Consider the following 18,210-nt stretch of genomic DNA (forward strand, 5'->3'; position numbering starts at 1 on the left):
CAGCACAAGCTCTCACCGCGCTGGTATTAGGAGGAAACCCACAACAAAGCTCCACCAGCACCAAGCAACCCCATCATCTCCTCTGCGTGGTGACGGGCGAACACGGCTCCTCTGTGCTGTGAAGATTTGGCAGTCCTGGAATTTAGCCCTGCAAAGGTACTCCCCCAAAACACCCCTGAACAGCAAGACACAGCCGCTACGGAGATCTCTTCTGCAAGCTGGCTGGTGGGTACCTGCATCAGGGCTCCCTGCATCACAGCTCCCAGACCAGAGCCAGCGAAAGAAATCCAGAGGCCATCACAAATTTGGAACATTTATTTATGCAACTGATTTTCTTAAAAGGAAAGAAAGCCAAAAATAATAATAATTAAATTAAAAAAAAACAGTTGACAACAGCTGGATGTGCGTGGTACAATCCACATCAGATGTGTCCCTCCTTCGCCATCCCTCCCTTGGTCCCACCGTACCGTCCTCCCCCATGGTGGAGCTGCCCCATGGTACCAGTCCCTTTGGCAGCAGCTCTTGGACTGCCAGCTTTTGGGGTCACTTTTTTCTGCATATAGACAAAATCTTTCCGATGTGGTGTTTTTCTTGGGGTTTAATTTTTTATTTTTTTATCGTTGTTTTGGTTTTATTTTTTAAAAAAAGCACCACTCCAATCTGTAATACCAATAAACATTATCCATCTTAAGAACAGTATTTATATTTTTTATATATATTTCTATATATATATTTCTATGTACAGGATGTCCTTGCCTCATGTCATGTGAGCATCTCAGTAGGAGCTGGAGATCAGTTAGCTTTTGCAGCACTTAGATTTCAAAGTCTGCCCTTCATAAAAGATGCCCTAAAAACCCAGAGACGTCCAGCAAGGAGATATAAAAAAAAAAATAATCTTGCTTTTAAAACATATATACAACTCTTCCAGTCTCTGCTGTGTCTTTAGGACTAAATGGGGTTTTTCAATTTTCCTTTTTCTTCTTTCTGTCAACACTTTACCTGTGAAGCACTGCAGGATGCTCCCTCCCTCTGGACCAGAGATAGGATGCAGGTGGTCTAGGCTCCCGCAGGGTCTGGGATGAAGCAGCAGCATCCCTCCAGGCTCCAGGGCTGAACACTGCCAACATCATCCCATTCCCAGGAATTTCAGAGGCTCAGCTCAGCCATTTTCATACAGAACCAAAAAAATTCTGCACCCTGGGACCTCTCTGCACCCACCACACAGCACCTTCCCTGCAGCGCCCTGGGACAGCATGGACATGTCTACAGAGAGATGAAGACTGGGAGAAGGACACTGATCTACTCTAAATCAAGGCTTGCAAGGAGAGTACTGGTGTTACCAGGTACTGGTGTAACTGGACCATTTTGCAGGCTCTGGTGGGGTAAAAAGACTGTCACAAGACAGAATGGGCACATGGCACGCATGGGAAGAAGGGCAATAATGATGTATAGCCCTTGCAATAAGTTACTGTCAGGCCATGTGGATCACTCGGTGAGCACAGGGGAAAGCCAAGTGTCTGGGCAAAACCTCCTGATGCTGATGAAATCCCCATCGCCACCCCTGGGCGTTTGCAAGGCAGCGAGGGGAACATCCTCCGGGGTGAAGAGAGGGCAAAGATTTATCTCCTTGCTCTCCTCCACCCTTGGAAGGTGGATGGTGGATGGAAATACCTCTGGGTTTGCTCACACAGGGCACAGCCATTTTGGCTCTGCAGCCTTCATGCTGCAGCTCGGTCCAGCCAAACGGTGTCTTCCAAAGAAAGCTTTTGTGGTACGGATCCAAACACGACTCCCTGGGGAGAGGGACCCCAGCCTCCCAGCAAGTGGGGCGGGGAAGCTTCCCTGCCCCAGGCACATGGGGCTGATGGATGGGGAGCATGGAGGATGGGGGGATGAAGGATGTGGGGCAGGATGAAGGATGGGGTTCCCACATGCAACCTCCAGCATATTGAGGACAGTTTCTCATCTGTTCTGCTCCACCCCCCCAAAAAATGACTCTGAAGGGTTCTGTCCGGCCCTCAACACAGAAGCAACCTCCTCTTGGTTCCTCGAGTCTCCAAAGCAGACCCCAGACCTGCATCGCTCTGGCTGCGCCTTCTTGAGGCCATTTGCAGGGAGAGAAAACCCTGACCGCAGCTTTACTACAACCAGGCTGTAAACAAAAACCCCTGTAATAATCACATCAGAAAAAGTGACATCTCACACCTGCCTGCAGCAGGATGAAGCCAAGAAAGTATCAGATACCTTCAATCACCAGCCCCATATGCTTGTCCCTGCCTGGGTGGCACCAGGGGCGTGGGGACCTCCCCGTGCCCAGCCCTGAAGAGCTGCCATGGCTCTGGGCTTCAGCACAGCTTGCCCCGCAACAACGCCATCACCAAACCCATCACCAAAACCACCGTCCCGCCTCGCCAGCCCCAGCAAAAGCTGAGCAGCATCGATGGACAACTGCCCCGGGTGGCATCCAGGAGCCACATGGGATGGACCCAAACATTGAGGATTTTACTTCTGGGCACCAAAGGTTGTCTCATATGCAGCAATGCAAATGCACAAGGGAAGGGTTAAAAACAGACCTGTGGGCTGGTGCCTTTGGGTCAGCCCAGGAGGAATTCATTGCTACAGATGGAGAAGATGGTGTGGAGGTGCCAGGGAACCATCACTTGAAAACCTTGCAAAGGCACCAGGAGGGCTCCGGGTCGGTCCCTGCAGAGGGACATTGCCTGCCCAGTGCCCCCTGCCCCACAGCCTGAGCCCAGGCAGCCACTAAGCCCTGCCCACCCGCCTCCCACCCCCCATCCCTGCTCTGTCCAGGGCTGGATACACAAAGGGTCACAACTCACAGAACTAAAAAAAGCGAAGATCAAACTCATGGTGTGAACGGGCAGAAACTCAAGAGCTCCTCTCAGGCAAAACCTGCCAGCAGCCGTCTGGGCTCCTCGGAAGAGCAGCTCCAATTCCACGCACAATTGAAAAAGCAACATCTCTTCTCCAAATATCCATCCTTCCCTGCTGGGAAATGGCCTTGGCTCCTTCTGTCCTCCTCCTCCCCTCCCTGGCCTCCTCTCCAGCTGCTTTAGAGATGCCCAGGCAGCACCGCAGGGCCACATCCTGCACACACCGACCCACGGCTGTGACTCAAAGCAATGCAGGGACTGGACGAGTTGTGACATCCATCCTGTGGCCACTCGGACACGCTCGGGGCAGGAAGAAAAGATGGGAGAGCGGAGGATGAAGATGGGGAGCAGCTGACACATCCCCACATCCTTGCGTTTTTCTTATCTGATGGGTTTTCTCATTGGGTCCTTTGCTGCTTCCCTCCTCATCGTCAGCACTAACACAACATCTGAGTGCGAAATGCACAGTTGGCATGACCCCTGCGCAAGCCCTTGCCGCCCCTCACCAGGCAAGGTGCTATCTGGTCTCCAGGGACTCCAGATATTCCAGTGCTATGTCGTAGCAGAAATGATACTGCTCCTGTTTGGAGAGAGAAGAGAGGACGCTATGACTCAGAGTAAACGAGCTCCCAAAACTACCCCCACTCAATCCAACAGCCCTAAGGAAAAGCCTATGGGGGGCTCCTAAGGGATGAACACAGGCGTCACCCCTCGCTGGGGGCTGCCTCCCCCTCTTGGCCCCTGTGACAGCCCCGCTGAAGCAAAAGCCAGGAGAAAATCTGTTTCTGGCAAACGACACCCGTTGCTGGGGAGGGGGGGATGAACCATCCTCCGGATCCAAAGGCACCGCACGCACCGGATTTCCTGCATTTCTGGGGCACATGGCACCTTTGCCTCCCCCGAAGGACAGACAAGGACTGCGATTTCCCCTTCCCACGGAAATATGGTTTATTCACTACACCAGGGTACAAACCGGGCAGCACCAGTGCAGGGCTCCACCGACCAGCCTCACCCATGTCCGACCACGACCCCCCTCACACAGCGACTGACACGCCTTAACCTGATGGTGGCAGAGCTGTGGGAATGATGGGCTCTGGGGTCAGAGGCGTCTGAAAGAAAATCCCAGGCATGATATCAAGGGGAGTTTTTATTTTTGAGTTCAGCAGAGGCTGCTAACAGGAAGCATGTCCAGGCAAGCATCCATGGTCCAGCTCCGGGATTACCGGAGACACCCTGCCCTGGCTGCCAGGACATTCCTCATCACAAATTCTCTTGCTGCAGATAAAAAAAATGCCATTTTCCATCCCTAGCAGGAATTTGGTCTGGGCGTTTGCTTTGCATGGGCGGGAGGACAGAGATGCAAAGGAAAGTCCCGGAAGCTCTCACTTCCAAAAATCCAAATTTTCCAAGGGAAATGCCAAACAAATGAGCATTTTGGTGCTCAGGTCAAAGTCTGACCTGCCTGCAATGGCTGAGCTGGAGCCAAGGGGTGCAAGTGGGAAAGCTCGTCTCCGATCCTGCAGCAGGACCAGGCTCGCTCTGCCACCCTTCCCCTTTCCCAAGACAGCTACGGACTGTGTCAGCATCTTCCCATCCTTTGCTCTCCCTCTAGCTGGCTCCCCAGCTGCACAAAGGGAAAGCCCCATGTGCCTGGCTCCTGGTTTTATAGCAAAAAATCACTGAAATCGGGCTTGCGAAGGCAGCCTCATCCATCCTTGGGCTCCTTTACGTGATCTGTTCTTGTGCTCTCCTGTCCTCGTACAACTCGCAGCCCAGAAAACTGCAGTGGAGCTCAGACCTTGGAAGTGACCATCCGCATGAGATGTTGCTCCTCGGAGCATCCGACAAGCAAAACCAGCCAGAGCGGGGAAAAGAAACCAACTATATCAAGTTTCTGATGCTGCTGCAAGTGCTGGGACATCAGGTGGGAGCATTCCAGGTGCAACAGCAGGGAGGGAAAGGGGAGAGCTTATCTCCCCAGATCCCCAGCAGCAGCACAAGGATTGCAGCTTGACCACCAGCATGAAAAACCTGTTATTCCCCACACAGGTGGGCAGCTGCTCAGGGAGTGGGCAGCGGGGAAGGGCTTCAAAGCAAGGAAGCTACGACAGCTTAGATTAAAAGCACATAATGCTTTCTAGATTAAGAGAAGGGATTGCTTTCATTTATCATCATATAAAAATAAAGCCCACAAGCAAACAGAGGAGGAGGATGCACAGGCAACAGGAAACTGCTGCGTGCTGGCTGCTCTCTGCTGGGCTGTGGCTCTTTATACCAGGCGAGGATCTGGCCCCCCAGTGACTCCAGTAGATTGGGATTCCCAGAATAGACGGTTCAGGTTCATTTGAGGCTGGAGGACGCTTGTGCCCTGATGTGAAATGTTGCCTTTTTTTAATACCTTTGCAATTTAGCCCAGTGGGTCCTGGTGGCTTCATGCTTGTCGCATCATCTTTCCATTATCTGCATCCATTCCTCCCTCACCTTCTCCTCCACTTTAATTCCTAATGCAAATCACATCCCCTCCTCGAAACCATTTCATTTTGTAACTTAGGGATTTTAAATCCAAATAGGGTAAACGTTTCCAGCTGATCTGCTTTTAAAACATTATGAGGCACCTGGATTTCTCCACCACGGGGATGACCACGCATCTGCTTCATCCCCTGTCCCCTGATTGAGGGCCTGAAATAGGGCACGGGCTTTTCACCCTGACCCGCTGCCACCTCCAGCCTCCTCACCGTGAAATGTGAGTCCATTGCTGCTCCCAGCAGCTTGTCCACTAATTAATTTCACTCAAAATAGAGTTCCCTTTTGTATTTCCAACAGGAATTTGTCTGACTCCACCTCAGAGCTCTCGGCACCACAAACCCTCCAAAGAACTACAATTACATCCTGTGAATTAATGTGAACCTGCCTTATTACCCCTGGGAAGGACTGCCAACAAGCCCGGCGCCGACACCAAGGGCATGTCGGCACAGCGAGATGAAGGCAAGCCCAAGGCTGCTTTCAAGAGCTGCTGTCTCACCTCCCCGCCCGCCCCAGCCCGCGGCACGGTGCTGGCACACTCCCCGAGACACACTCTGCATGAGGATGCCCATAATGCGAATTAGGATTTGGGATGGAAAAGGAGGTCTTCTGGGAGGTGGGCATCCCCCAGCACCTCTCCCCTCTGCTGGAGGGATGCACCAGCAGCCAGGGCAGACGCCGGCGGTGCCTGCTGCTTACCAAGGTCTCTACCATGTTTGGCTTGTAGTTGCGGAGGGTCTTTGCAGCATAGAAAACATCTGCCATGTTGTGACACTTGATCATCTCCAGGATCATGGTGGAAGCACAGAATGTGCCGCTCCGGCCACCTCCGTTCCTGGTGGGAGAAACACACGTGTCATTGGTGAGAAGGTGGCATTAGAGCATCTTCCTGCTCCCTCTAATTCCTCCTTCCTCTACCCACCCCTGCATCCCAGAAGATGTTCCAGAGCAGAGGCTCGTACCCCACAGACCTTCCAAACTGGAGGACCTGAAACAGAGCCACGTGGCTGCAGGAGCTGTGATCCTGCCCTCCAGTCCCCACAAGAGCCACAACAGAGCATGAAAACACCTTTTTGGACCATCAAGGCTGGGTCTTGGACATCTGGACTCAGTTTCCAGCCCTGCCATGGACCAATTCCTCATGTGACCTTGAGGAAACCACTGTGACCCTCTACCATCCTCTTGCATCTGCAGGGTGACCCTGGGCTGGTGAGCTGTTGGGTAGCGCTGGCTGGAGGAAGGTCTGACCCAGCACACAGCTCACTGGATGCCTCCCCCATCCTGGGCTGAAACCATCCCGCACCACCACGTCTGATCCCTGGCAGCAAAGGGGAGCGGGGAGGGGAGGAGAGAACATGGTGCCAGTGTTGTAAAAGCACGTTCTCAAATTATCCTTCCGTTAATGAAGATGGACGAGGCTGTTAATTGATTTTTGATTAAAGGCTCTCCTGCTGTCTGTACCAATCTGCGAACGTGCTAGGTCCCATTCGAGGAGAGCTTGCACGGGTGTGTGTGTGAGCCCAGCCCAGCTGGGAGGAGGGGGATGAAGAGCACGTCCACCTCGATGAGAAGCAAGCGGTGGGAGCTGCGCAGCTCCTGCCACATCCCTTTGGAGCCCGTCACTCACGGGATGTGGTGAGGGGGCTGGGATCTGCTGCAAGGCAGGCGCTGGTGTGAATGGCAGGGCTGCCGAGCATCCATCTCGGGGAGGAGGTTTGACATGGTGACCACAAGGTGCCTCACCCAAAACCCACGTTGTGGGAGAGGCAGCACTATCTGGAGACAAAGCCATTCCGGTGAGGGTTTTTTAGAGGATTTCCAAGAACTGTGGACACGTAAGCTGGTGGCATCTCCCCCACCACCACAGCCCGCTCCTCCCCAGCTGACACTCACAGGCAGTGCACCACGGTCCTGCCATCGCCACTTTCTTTCTGCCACCTCTCCACTTGGGCCAGGAGGTGCAGGAAGGACTTCTTGGAGTCTGGGGTGTCCCGATATGCCGACCACCGCAGGTACTGGAAATGTCGGACCATCAGGTGCCCCTCCTGCAGCTAGAAAAACAAACCTCATCAGCTTGAACCCATGGTCTGCCCTCATTTGCCTCCACTGGAGGTGTGATGGAGGACAAGAGAGGTTTGCCACGCATCAACAGTAGAGGAAGAGAGGAAAACCCTTTCCCGATGCTTTAAGATGGTGGTTCAGCCCTTTCCTCTGCAGCTCGCACTTGTTCCACCTCCCCATCCCACCCAGGGGAAGCTCCACTGACACGGTTTATCCTAACTCACAGCATCTTGGGCTGTCTGTCACCCAAGCCCTGTTACCAGACCCCTTAGCCTCCCCAAGGCTTCTCCATCACATCCTCGTCTTGCACGCAGAAGATCCCAGGGGATGTGGTTTTGTTGTGTTTGCTTTAAACCAGGAGGCTGATGAGAAGCTGCCAACCACAGAGGCGGGAAGCGGTGGAAGTACGCCTTAATACCCTGGTAATCTGGTTAGTTTTGAAACCTAATCTGGTTAGCAGGCTCCAGGAGGAAAATTACGTCCGTAAAGCTAAATGAGGCCAGGCTTTAGCCAGGCAGATGTGGGGCTCTTGCTCCGAAGTGCTCAGGGCACCAGAAGTACCTGATGGGATGAAACCACAGGTCACACACCCCAGCCGCATCTCAGGGCTTCGTGGCACACATGTCAGGAGCGCTGAAGGAGAAAAGGATGCAAATGGGGGATCCTCAGCTCTGGAGGGCTCCAGCCACCCAGTTTCAGATGCCTGATGAGCAGGATGAGCACCAAAGCATCTCCAGCCAGCAGGCTGTGGCTCTGCAGGGAGTCCCGCCTGGGGAGGGCATTGGGGGCATTTGGTGCCCACTCCAACCAGCACACCCCACACGCACGGGGGCTTCCCTGAACCTTTCCGGGAGTCAGTGATGTGGCTGGGATGGGCTGACCTCCCCGGGCTTGTCGCTGCTTCCAGCTGGAAGCCAGGAAGACAGAGGGAAAAGGTGAAACAAAAAAGTGAAGTTAAACAGGAGAAAAACCCCTCTGACAGCCATGAAGGAAAGCTCTGGGATGCGTTCTGAAGCTCAGGTGAAAGCTCTGTCTGGCTCTGGAGGACTTCTGACACCCCACAACGCCCAGCTCCCCTCCAGACAGCGAGACTTGTCAAGAAGCGGCTCCAGACGTTTACCAGCACTCCTCCAGCGATCTGCTCCCTGGGGAAGTCTCTTCTTAGATGCAGAGATTTCACTCGCGCTGCATTTTAATTTAGCACGGAGTTATGTTCTACCACCTGAGAGCAAAGCACATTTTTTTTTGTGTTGACACCCAGGAAATGCCAGATGCTCCCACTGGGAGCTCAAACCAAAACCCTCTTTGTTTTAAGAGTCCAGATAATCAGGATTTATCTTCTCTGACCCCAGGTCCCGGGCCAAAGCGCCCTTCCCAGCCAGGCCACCAGCCAAGCCGTACACTCTCTTCCAAGCTCTCTAATTCCCATCTGCCCAGTGACCTCCAGTAGGACGCTGGGCTCAGCCTCTTGGCAACCCTTGGGAGATTTAAGGATCTCAAGAATGCCAGCTCTTCCCATCTGGCTTTTGCAGTTAAACCAGCTTTCTTTTCTGTGTATTCTACACCCAGGTGCGCTGTTCATCGCTGTCCCTTCCCGCTTTCACTACGTTTCTCCTTGTTCGAAGGCAAGCTGAACCAGCCAAGCACCAATGCAGCAAGGACAACAGGTGAAAACCTGCATGGATCTTCTCGCCCTGCAGGAAAAGGTCTCTGCTGGTCCCAGGGGGGCTGCTGTGCCCATGTGGGGAGTCTCCATCCTGTGATATGTACGTGGCAGGGCAGAGATGGACCTCCAGGCAGGATGAGAAAAGTCTTCTTACAGAGTTATCTAAAATCCCGCAGGGAGCTGTGAACTCCGGAAAGGTTGGATGGAGCCAATGACAATTTTACAGCCACCATTCTGCCACGAGGAAGGCTGGGCCTGCATCCTCTGGAGGAGCTGGGCTGGGCTGCAGAAGACACCAGCATCTACAGCACCACTCAGTCAGTTTATATGGAAAATTACTTGGCCAAGCAATGACAAGCTCTGGGACAGCGTGGCCTCACTAGATGTATCATCCTTCTGGCTCTCCAAAGGTCTTTGTTCACATAAAGCAGCTCTTCCTCAATGCAGAGGCTGACAAAAGCGATCCACTCCCTGCACAGGCGCTCCCCCAGCCCTGACCCCTGCACTGGGAGATGCCTGGGGGGCACCTGGGCGCACACACAGGCATGCACGGAGCCCCCCAACCACCCTTCACTGACATGAAGCCAGAGGAGAGACCCTCACCCGTGTGATGTTCTGGACTCGGAAGAGACGGGACACAATGTCCTCATCTGCCGCTCCGGAAACGTACTCCACCTCCATGGGGCCGTACTGCTGGAGCCCCGGCTCAGGCCAGTACTGCAAACAGGGCTGCGGAGAGAAGAACAGCTCACCAGGACTGGGAACATGTACAGGGACACGGGGAAATGGCATCATGCATCACAGGCAACGTGGAGTGGAACGGAGCAGTTGGTACTGGACACCGAGGGGCTGTTGGCACAGGGGGTGGCCCCAAGATGGGACACTGGACCCATGATGCTGTTGCTCACTCAGGACCCATGGCACACTGATGGATGGAGGATCCTTCAGCTTGTTGTGGGATCAAAGCTGAAAGGTCAGGTCCACCCCCCAGTATCCACATAGCCCTCTCCCCACTGCACGAACAGAACAGCTGATGCTCCTGGAGATGGACCTTGGTGGTCCAGAATGATGCAGGTGGTCCAGACCTGACCCTGCACAATGACGGAGCAGGGCTTGGCTGCTCCAAGTCCACCCTGGAACCCCACTGGCTTTAGAAGCTGCTCTGCCATCAGCAACAGCAACGTGGGGTGACAGAGACCCTCGCCCCACGGCCAGGACATCCCACCAAGCCAAAGCCACCCCAGGCTGCAGCCCAGCAAAGGGCTGGGGAGCGACTCCTGCTCCCCCGCCGTGCGTCCAGCACAGCACTGATGGATGCCTTGGTCCAAGGGTCACGGATGCGATTGTTTTTACACCATGACAGCTGGGAAACCAGCATCGACACAAAATATATGATATTTGTCACCGCACTTTAACAGGGCATTTACCATTTCAGGTCATCTAACGGCTTGGGCCTAACTGCATGGCAAATGTCTTTGAGAAATAATTGGTTATTAATAGGGGCTATAAATCTCCACAATCTCCAAGCCTTCTAGACTCAGAACTATAATTTGGATATTAAAAATTCCTTCAGCAAGACACAAGTTCAAGTGAGGGATATACCCTCCAAGTCACCTTTCAGAGCTGCCTGCTATAAAGGCTGATTTATTACCTGTTGGTCCTAAACTGGTAAACATTTAAGATCCAGCTAAATATTGTAACACAGACATCCCTGAAGAATCGACATCCAGAGAGAGAGGGAGGGCTGACTAATGAAGAAAAATAGCAGAGCCCCGTCAGACCGTGCCAGGGGACAGCGGCCACTGCAGGGGATGGGGACCTGGGTGAGGATGGCACAGGAGCGGTGAGCTCCTGCGAGGCTGAAGGGCATTTCTGGACTATGGAATGAAAGAACAGGATAAGAGAGAGAGAAATTAAATCAGTTTTGCTGTCTCCTTCCCCGCCGTGGTCCACTGCAGCTGGGCGGGACAGTCAGACGGTGGCACTGCTGTAGGGCTGGGTTTTTGAGGGGGCACTTGGTCCCTAGCAGGTATCTCGGTGCACACGAGGGTAAACATGAATCCAGATGAAAAACACAGGTGGGAGCGAGCATCGGTCACCCTGCCCTAGCTGGACCTGCCCACTGCTGGGGCAACGCAGCTGCTCTCCTCCGCAGCCACCTTGCTGGCAGAGCCCTTCCACCCTCCCACCTCCAACACCTCTGCACACGGGGAAGCCAGGCAGGTCTGTCCTGTCGGGACCTGCCCGCAAGGCTCCGGGCAGCCCCCGCTGCCAGCCAGGGCTCAGTGCAGCAATGTGCCAAGCCCCGTCCTCGTGCTGGGACCAGAGAGCCTGCTCGCCCATGACAGAGCCACCCTTGGGTGCTGGGTCTGCACCAACACCCTCTGCTCTGGGCTTGCAGAGAAACAGAGAGGCACAGCCACCACCAGAGCCCCCTTCTCACACCTTCAGTCACATCGTCCTGCAGAGGGGCTGGCACTGAAAACAGAACGGAACAGTTCCATCGGAAGGGCCCCACAAGGGTCCAGCATCTGGTCCAACTGCCTGAACAATTCAGGGCTGACCAAGGGTTAAAGCATCCCATTAAGGGCATGGTCCAAATGCCTCTTCAACACTGACAGGCATGGGGCATCACCCACCCCTCCAGAAAGCTTGTTCCAGGGTTTGACCACCCTCTCGGTAAAGAAATGCTTCCTAATGCCTGCTCTGACCCTCCCCTGATGCTGCAGAGAGCAATGAGGTTGCCTCCAGCCGCCTTCTCTCCAAACCAGACAAGCCCAGCGTCCTCCTCCGCTCCCCAGAGGACATGGCCCCCAGCCCCAGCACCAGCTCTCTTCACTCCTCTGGACGCACACAGCAAGGCTCATGGACAGAAACATTCCTGATGAAGTCTCAAATGTCACAAGGGCTAATCCAGAGAGGGGGTTGTCACTTGTACCGAACCAGGTGTTGAAGACTTCTGGGCTTGTAACACGGTCTCCAGCAGTGAATACCCACGTCATTCCTCACTCAGATTTCCTATGGCAGTGGTCTCCACAGTGGCATGTGGGAGGCAATCCATCGAGATGCAGGAAGGAAATATTTGAACTTCTATTTATTTTCATTCTATTTATCTTTTTCTCATCCAGAGAAGGTATATTCTCAACACCAAATTACTTGTTTACAACATGTTGTAATGGGACAGGGAGCACCCACGAAAATCTCTCGTCCCACATGGAGACTTGCTGCTTATCTTGCAGCAAAGGGTTTAAAAGAGCTGTCGAACTTAAAGGAGTTTTATTTTACAAAAAGACAAGTGTTGCAAACTTGCTGATGACCAGTTGCTCTCAGTAGCGTGCTACCTAGCTGATCTTGCCCAAAAAATAAACACACCTAATTTAAGGCACCCTTTCAAGGTGAAGGTGCTGCTTGGACAGTAAGTGAGAAAAGTAACTTTGAAAAAGTGCTTTTTCAAATAAATTCATGCTATGGAAAAAGCATTTCCTAAAAAAAAACCCAAAAGCAACACAGGCTGACACCAGGCAGATGGCCATTTACCAGCCAAGAAAACCCTTTGCATAAGCAGTGGATGGATTGAAAAGCAAGTATGGGGCTTTAATAAGCACAGCCGGCGATGCGCTTCTTCCATTTGCATCTCCACATCTGCGTGGGGAATTCTGTTCAGCAGAGACAGCCATTAAAACCAAGTATCAAAATAAACTGGACTTGGAATGAGCCCTTCCGATGGCTCTGTCACAAAGTGCTAAACCAAAGTTTTCAAAACTAATGAAGCGTAGGCAATCACAGAGCCCCTGCTATAAAATACTGGTATTATTAATGGTATTTTTTTTTTTAGCAAGAGCAAAAAGGGAGGTTGACCATTAATACATTAAAACAAAAAAATGTCTCTAAATATTGTTCATCTTTATTGCTTGCTTTGTAAATTTATACTGCCTGTGTACACCTTACAGGGTACCTAATATATTAGTACAGGAGAACGTACGTATGATTTATAAATATACGCAATATATATAAATAAATACCCATATATTGGGGGGGGTGTATGCTCAAAAATCTTCTACTGATAGGAGTGTGCAATCAAAAAAATTCTCTTAAACAGCAGCCAGCAATGACAAGATGGACCTTTCCTTCCCACGACGCTCTCCAGGAAGACCCTCAGCCACAGTCCAGCTATTGCACTGACTGTCACAGAGTCATAGAAACATTTAGGTTGGACAAGACCTTTAAGATCATCAAGTCCAACCATCAACCAAACACCACCAAGCCCATCAAGTAAACCGCATCCCTAAGCACCACCGTCTACACATCTTTTAAAGACCCCCAGGGTTGGTGAGCCCACCACGTCCCTGGGCAGCCTGTTCCAGTGCTTGACAATCCTTTTGGTGATGAAATTTTTCCTAATATCCAACCTAACTCTCCTCTGGCACAGCTTGAGGCCGTTTCCTTTGTTACCGTGTTTCTCCTCACATCCAGTAAAGCACGGAGATTCTCCTTAGCCATTTGTTTGTTGCTAATCCACTTACAGAAACACTTTTTATTGTCTTTTATGGCAGTAACCAGATTGAGTTCTAGCTGGGCTTTGGCCCTTCTAACTTTCTACCTGTCCAACCTCATGACATCCTTGTTGTCCTCCTGAGTCACCTGCCCCTTCTTCCTAGAGTCATAAGCTCTCTTCTTCCCTAAGTTCCAGGCAAAGCTCTCTGTTCAGCCAGGCTGGTCTTTCCCGCTGGCTCGTCTTTCAGCACATGGGGATGGCCTGACCCTGTGCCTTGAAGACTTCCTTCTTGAAGCCTGTCCAGCCTTCCTGGAGCCCTTGGCCTTTGGGACGCCCCCCCAAGGGACTCTGTCAGCCAGGTCCCTACAGACGCCACTGTCTGCCCCCAGGGAGTCCAAGGGAGCAGTTCTGCTGATCCCCTTCCTTACCGCTCCAAGAATCAAAAAACTCTTATCTAAATTTCATGATTGCTGAGCCCCAGATAGCCTCCAAACATCATGTCACCCACCAGTTCTCCTCTTCTGGCAAACAGCAGGTCCAGAAGGATGTTTCCCTCACTGGCTCCCTCAGCAGCTGAGTCAGGGAGGTCTCTTCCACACGCTCCAGGAACCTCCTGGGCTGTTTCCTCTCCACTGGATTGCATTTCCAGCAGACATCTGGGAAGTTGAAGTCCCCCATGAGGACAAGAGCTAGCGATCGTGAGACTTCTCCCAGCTCCTTACAGAGTGTTTCATCAGTCTCTTCACCCTGGTTGGGTGGTCCATAACAGACCCTCACCAGGATATCTGCCTTGTTGGCCTCCCCCTGGTTCTTACCCAGGAACACTCAACCATCATCATCACTACCATCACTCGAACAACACCATCATCAAGCTCTGGGCAGCCCAATCAGTCCCAGCTGCTGGTGCTAGACGGGGCCTTCCAGCGATGCTGGTCACACAAGTTTGCTCACTTCAGCGCGTCCACGGGCAGATGGCTTCATTAAACATGAGCCTGATATCAAAGCGACTCCTCGGAGTCAGCATACGAGCTCGGAAGCTCGTTGGGGCCAGCTCTGCCTCCTCTGCCAGCAAACCTCCACAAGGAGGACGTCATCCCAGGACATCCTTCAGTGCTCAGGGTCTGCTCAATGTCACCCCACAAAGGTCCTTTGGAGCACGTGGCATTAGCTCAGCATGGAGGGATGCGTGGGCGCGCTCCATAGCTCTGCATGTGCTCAGCATATTTATATATATAAATAAATACCAGCTTATTTACACACCAGTCAGTACCAGTGCCGCATCCATCTGCATCCTGGTGACGAATGGTACAACTGCTGTTTTGGGTCATTTACATCGAGTATCTGATCTCAACTCATAAAATAAACCAGCTAATGAAGTCTTCTCCAGACATCCATTAAGAGTATGTAACGCTAATTTTATGTAAAAATCCAATAAGATTCCTCATTGAATTAACATTACAGACCTGTAGCAGACTTTTACATCCACTCTGCTGGCAGCAAAGGTGCTCGAGGCATCCCCCTGGGAGCAATGCACCGAGGTGAGGCTAAGCATGGCCCCCGACTCCCTGGCTTCTGTCCCCTCTCCCCCAGGTGACACCCCTCCTCCAGCCTGGCAGACTTGCACATCCCACCACACCATAAAACCCGCAGGACAGCTCCTTTGCAGCAGGCTGATTTATAAAGCAGCCTTCACAAGCCACCGGTGCCCTCGGAAGATGAAAGCAGGAATCCCCTGCGCCTCACTGTCCCCTTTGTAAAAGGAGGATAAAAACCAGTTATTTATAATGACAAGGTTATACTTGTCATCAACCTCGTATCTCCCTGGGTCATCCACAAAGATTAGGGTACAGTGAAGCAATGGCAACGCAACACCGGGAGGCTGGTTTGCTGCTGAACGCATCTTTGGTTCCAGCTGGCCAGCCCTCTGCTTACAGGGCATAAATACTGGCTGCTGCAGGCAGTCCCGTCTCCCCTTGCAGAGAAGAAGGAGCTGAGCGAGCAAGGCAAGGGCGGCGGTACTGCCAAGGCGGTGGGGACAGAGCAGGACAAGGCCACCCGCGGGGCTGGTGCAGTCCCCAGGGCGGCAGCACTCACCCAGGCAGAGTTGGACTGGTTGAGCTGGTTGAGCATGACAATGGAGGTGCAGCCGTAGTCGTACACCAACCGCCAGAAGTCGGTGGTGGTGTTCTGCAGCGGGTGCAGGGTGACGATGAAGGCAGCGCTCTTGGTGTAGCTCTGCAGAGACGGAAGACAAGCACCATTAAGGACAGCGCTGAATTCATTGCTATCGCACCCCAAAAAAAGCCAGGAGATGAGTGGCACCAAAGTCATCTCCGTGCTGGAGCAGAGCTGGCCTCCCTGGCACAGCCTCAGTCCCTCCATGCCCTGGTGCTGGGGAGATTCTGTAACACCAGGTCTAAGCCTTCCCTGCTCTCGGTCAGGATGAAAGTGCTGGCTTCCCGCTCTCACAGGGAAGGGCGTTTTGTACAACGACCAGGGAAAAGATGCCACCTTTGAGCCAAGAACAAGCAGAAGCCGTGGCTGCAAGGTGGCCCCAGCCCCCAGCTCTGGGCTGAATGAAACCATCACCCACAGCATCACCCCCCCACAGTGCCCCAACACCACTGGGCACCGAGAGCAGCAGAGACAACCATTGACACGGGCTCAGTGTTTTTGGGGGGAGAAAAGGAAACCCCTAAGCAAAAGATCCCTAGAGACTACAAGAAAGAAAGGGGCCGGGGAGGGAGGGAAGATGATTACTGTATTTCTCATTTGTGCTTCGATCGAGATTTGTACCCTGGGCCATCCTGACACTGGCTTGCCAAGGGACTGGGAGCCCACAGCTTAGCTCAACGCTGCATCAATCGGACTTTTCAATTTACACACTTTAGCTCAAGCCTCTTCAGATACAGGAACAGAGCAGAAAATGTTCTGTGCCTGCGAATTAGCACAGCTCTCCGCTAACAGGGAGTCCCCTGGCTGCTGCAAAACCCCCTCATTCAGCTCCTGGAAATGCCTTTATTGGACCTTTCCTCCTGCCCTGTCCATGGGGCGGTGGAGAGAGCTCTCCACCCTCAAGGAGGGCAATGGCAGCAGCAGGGCGAGGGGAGAGTTCACCAGGTGTGCACCAGGTTTGCCATGGCACCGCAGACCTTGGGCACCACTGTAAATGACAGCAGCCGGCATGGAGCAACGTGGCTCCTCCAGCATCGGCACAGCGCTCGGCACCAGTGATGGGCAGCACGGACCAATTTAATCTGACAGATGGACAGAACGACTAAGCAAACCACTTTGGCACTTAAAGGAAATGAGACTTTTTTTATTTTCCCTCCTCAAAAGAAGGAAATGGGTTTTATCCCTTCAGCAAGAATTTCATCCAAAGGGCTTTTTCTGTCTATAAAAAAAAGTTTTATTCTCTGACCTTGTAGCAGAGATTAAGGGAGGCTCAGTGAGGTATAAAAATAAAATAGATATGCAAACAGCAAGCAAGCTGAAAACAAAGCTCCCATCCCACAGTAGCCAAAGCCTGCAGCCCAATGGGTGCAGCTCCTCCGCTTTATAAACTGCTTTTTGCTGCAAGAGCAAGTATCGGTGAGATGAGATCTGCACAAAGATGCAATGTGATAAATCACCCGTGGGGTAAAAATGCAGGGCTCAGCTGCGAGCAGGAGGGTTCAGGGAAGGTGCCCGGGGCGCAGCAGGGCTCAGCGCTGCCCATGCAAAGCACCCCGGCTCGCTTCCAGGAGAGGAAAGTGGCTCTGGTGGCAAAAGGCCCATCGCTCAGGGCGGACTTCTGCAGTTGTCAGCAGGTAGGACACAGCTTTGCTACTGCAGGTGTCCTTTCTGACTGCACGGGAGGGATGCACGGCGGTGCTGGGAGCAGCTCAGAGCCCCCTGGATTGCCCCGGGAGGATGCACACCAGAGCGCTGGCAGCACATGGGGGCACCTCAATGCTACCAACCCCTCCTGTGCTCCACTATCACCACAAAATAAATGAAGACCCTTTGCACACAGCTTGTGAGAGCAGGTGAAAAGCTCTTTCGAGACAGACAAGATGCTGCTATACAAAAGGGGTGAAGCACCCCGCTACGCCAGTCCCAGCCCTTCCTCCCCACCCCCACAGCTGCCACGTGCCTTGACGCCCTTGCACAAAATTCAAACCAAGTGGGGTTTTGCTGTGAAAAGCAGCCCAAGACAGGGGAAGCCAGCCCCTCCCCCCTCCCCCACACGCTCACATCAGTTAAGGCCGCGTTGATGTAGTTGTTGCTGTCTCCATCCACGGAGATGAGGAAGGGAAGGCATCGGTCGGGCGGCAGGACGTCCATGCTGCGGTTCCTCTCCCGGTTGCGGGGCAGGAGGGCAATGCTGCACTCCTCCACGTCCAGGTGGGGAGTCACCGAGTTGAGGGTCTGCAGGCACAGGTGCTCCCCTCAGCTCCCCTCCAGCCTCCACCGGGGCCAAATCCCCTGCCTGCTGCTCGCCACAGCCTGCTGCTGCAGGCAGCGGTGGGCACTGGGAGGGCGAGGAGCAAGGGGGTGTTGCTGCAGGGGATGCAGAGGTTTTGGGGCCG

At 53.0% G+C, this 18,210-nt stretch overlaps 1 protein-coding gene across 4 annotated transcripts in view; it reads right to left on the reverse strand.

The window, feature by feature from the left end:
• Positions 1 to 299: 299 nt before the first annotated feature.
• Positions 300 to 18,210, reverse strand: part of PTPRU (protein tyrosine phosphatase receptor type U) — a 70,880-nt gene continuing 52,969 nt past the window's right edge. For all 4 annotated transcript variants that reach the window (XM_056332496.1, XM_056332495.1, XM_056332498.1 and 1 more), the window contains 6 exons: positions 17,876 to 18,049; positions 15,734 to 15,874; positions 9,748 to 9,873; positions 7,311 to 7,468; positions 6,117 to 6,252; positions 300 to 3,474 (listed from right to left, as the gene is read on the reverse strand). In XM_056332496.1, coding sequence (XP_056188471.1) covers positions 3,412 to 3,474; positions 6,117 to 6,252; positions 7,311 to 7,468; positions 9,748 to 9,873; positions 15,734 to 15,874; positions 17,876 to 18,049 — 798 coding nt within the window. In that variant the 3' untranslated portion in view covers positions 300 to 3,411. The remainder of the gene's footprint in view (positions 3,475 to 6,116; positions 6,253 to 7,310; positions 7,469 to 9,747; positions 9,874 to 15,733; positions 15,875 to 17,875; positions 18,050 to 18,210) is intronic.

Source organism: Falco biarmicus, chromosome 3 (assembly GCF_023638135.1).
Source record: "Falco biarmicus isolate bFalBia1 chromosome 3, bFalBia1.pri, whole genome shotgun sequence".
Lineage (NCBI taxonomy): Eukaryota > Metazoa > Chordata > Aves > Falconiformes > Falconidae > Falco > Falco biarmicus.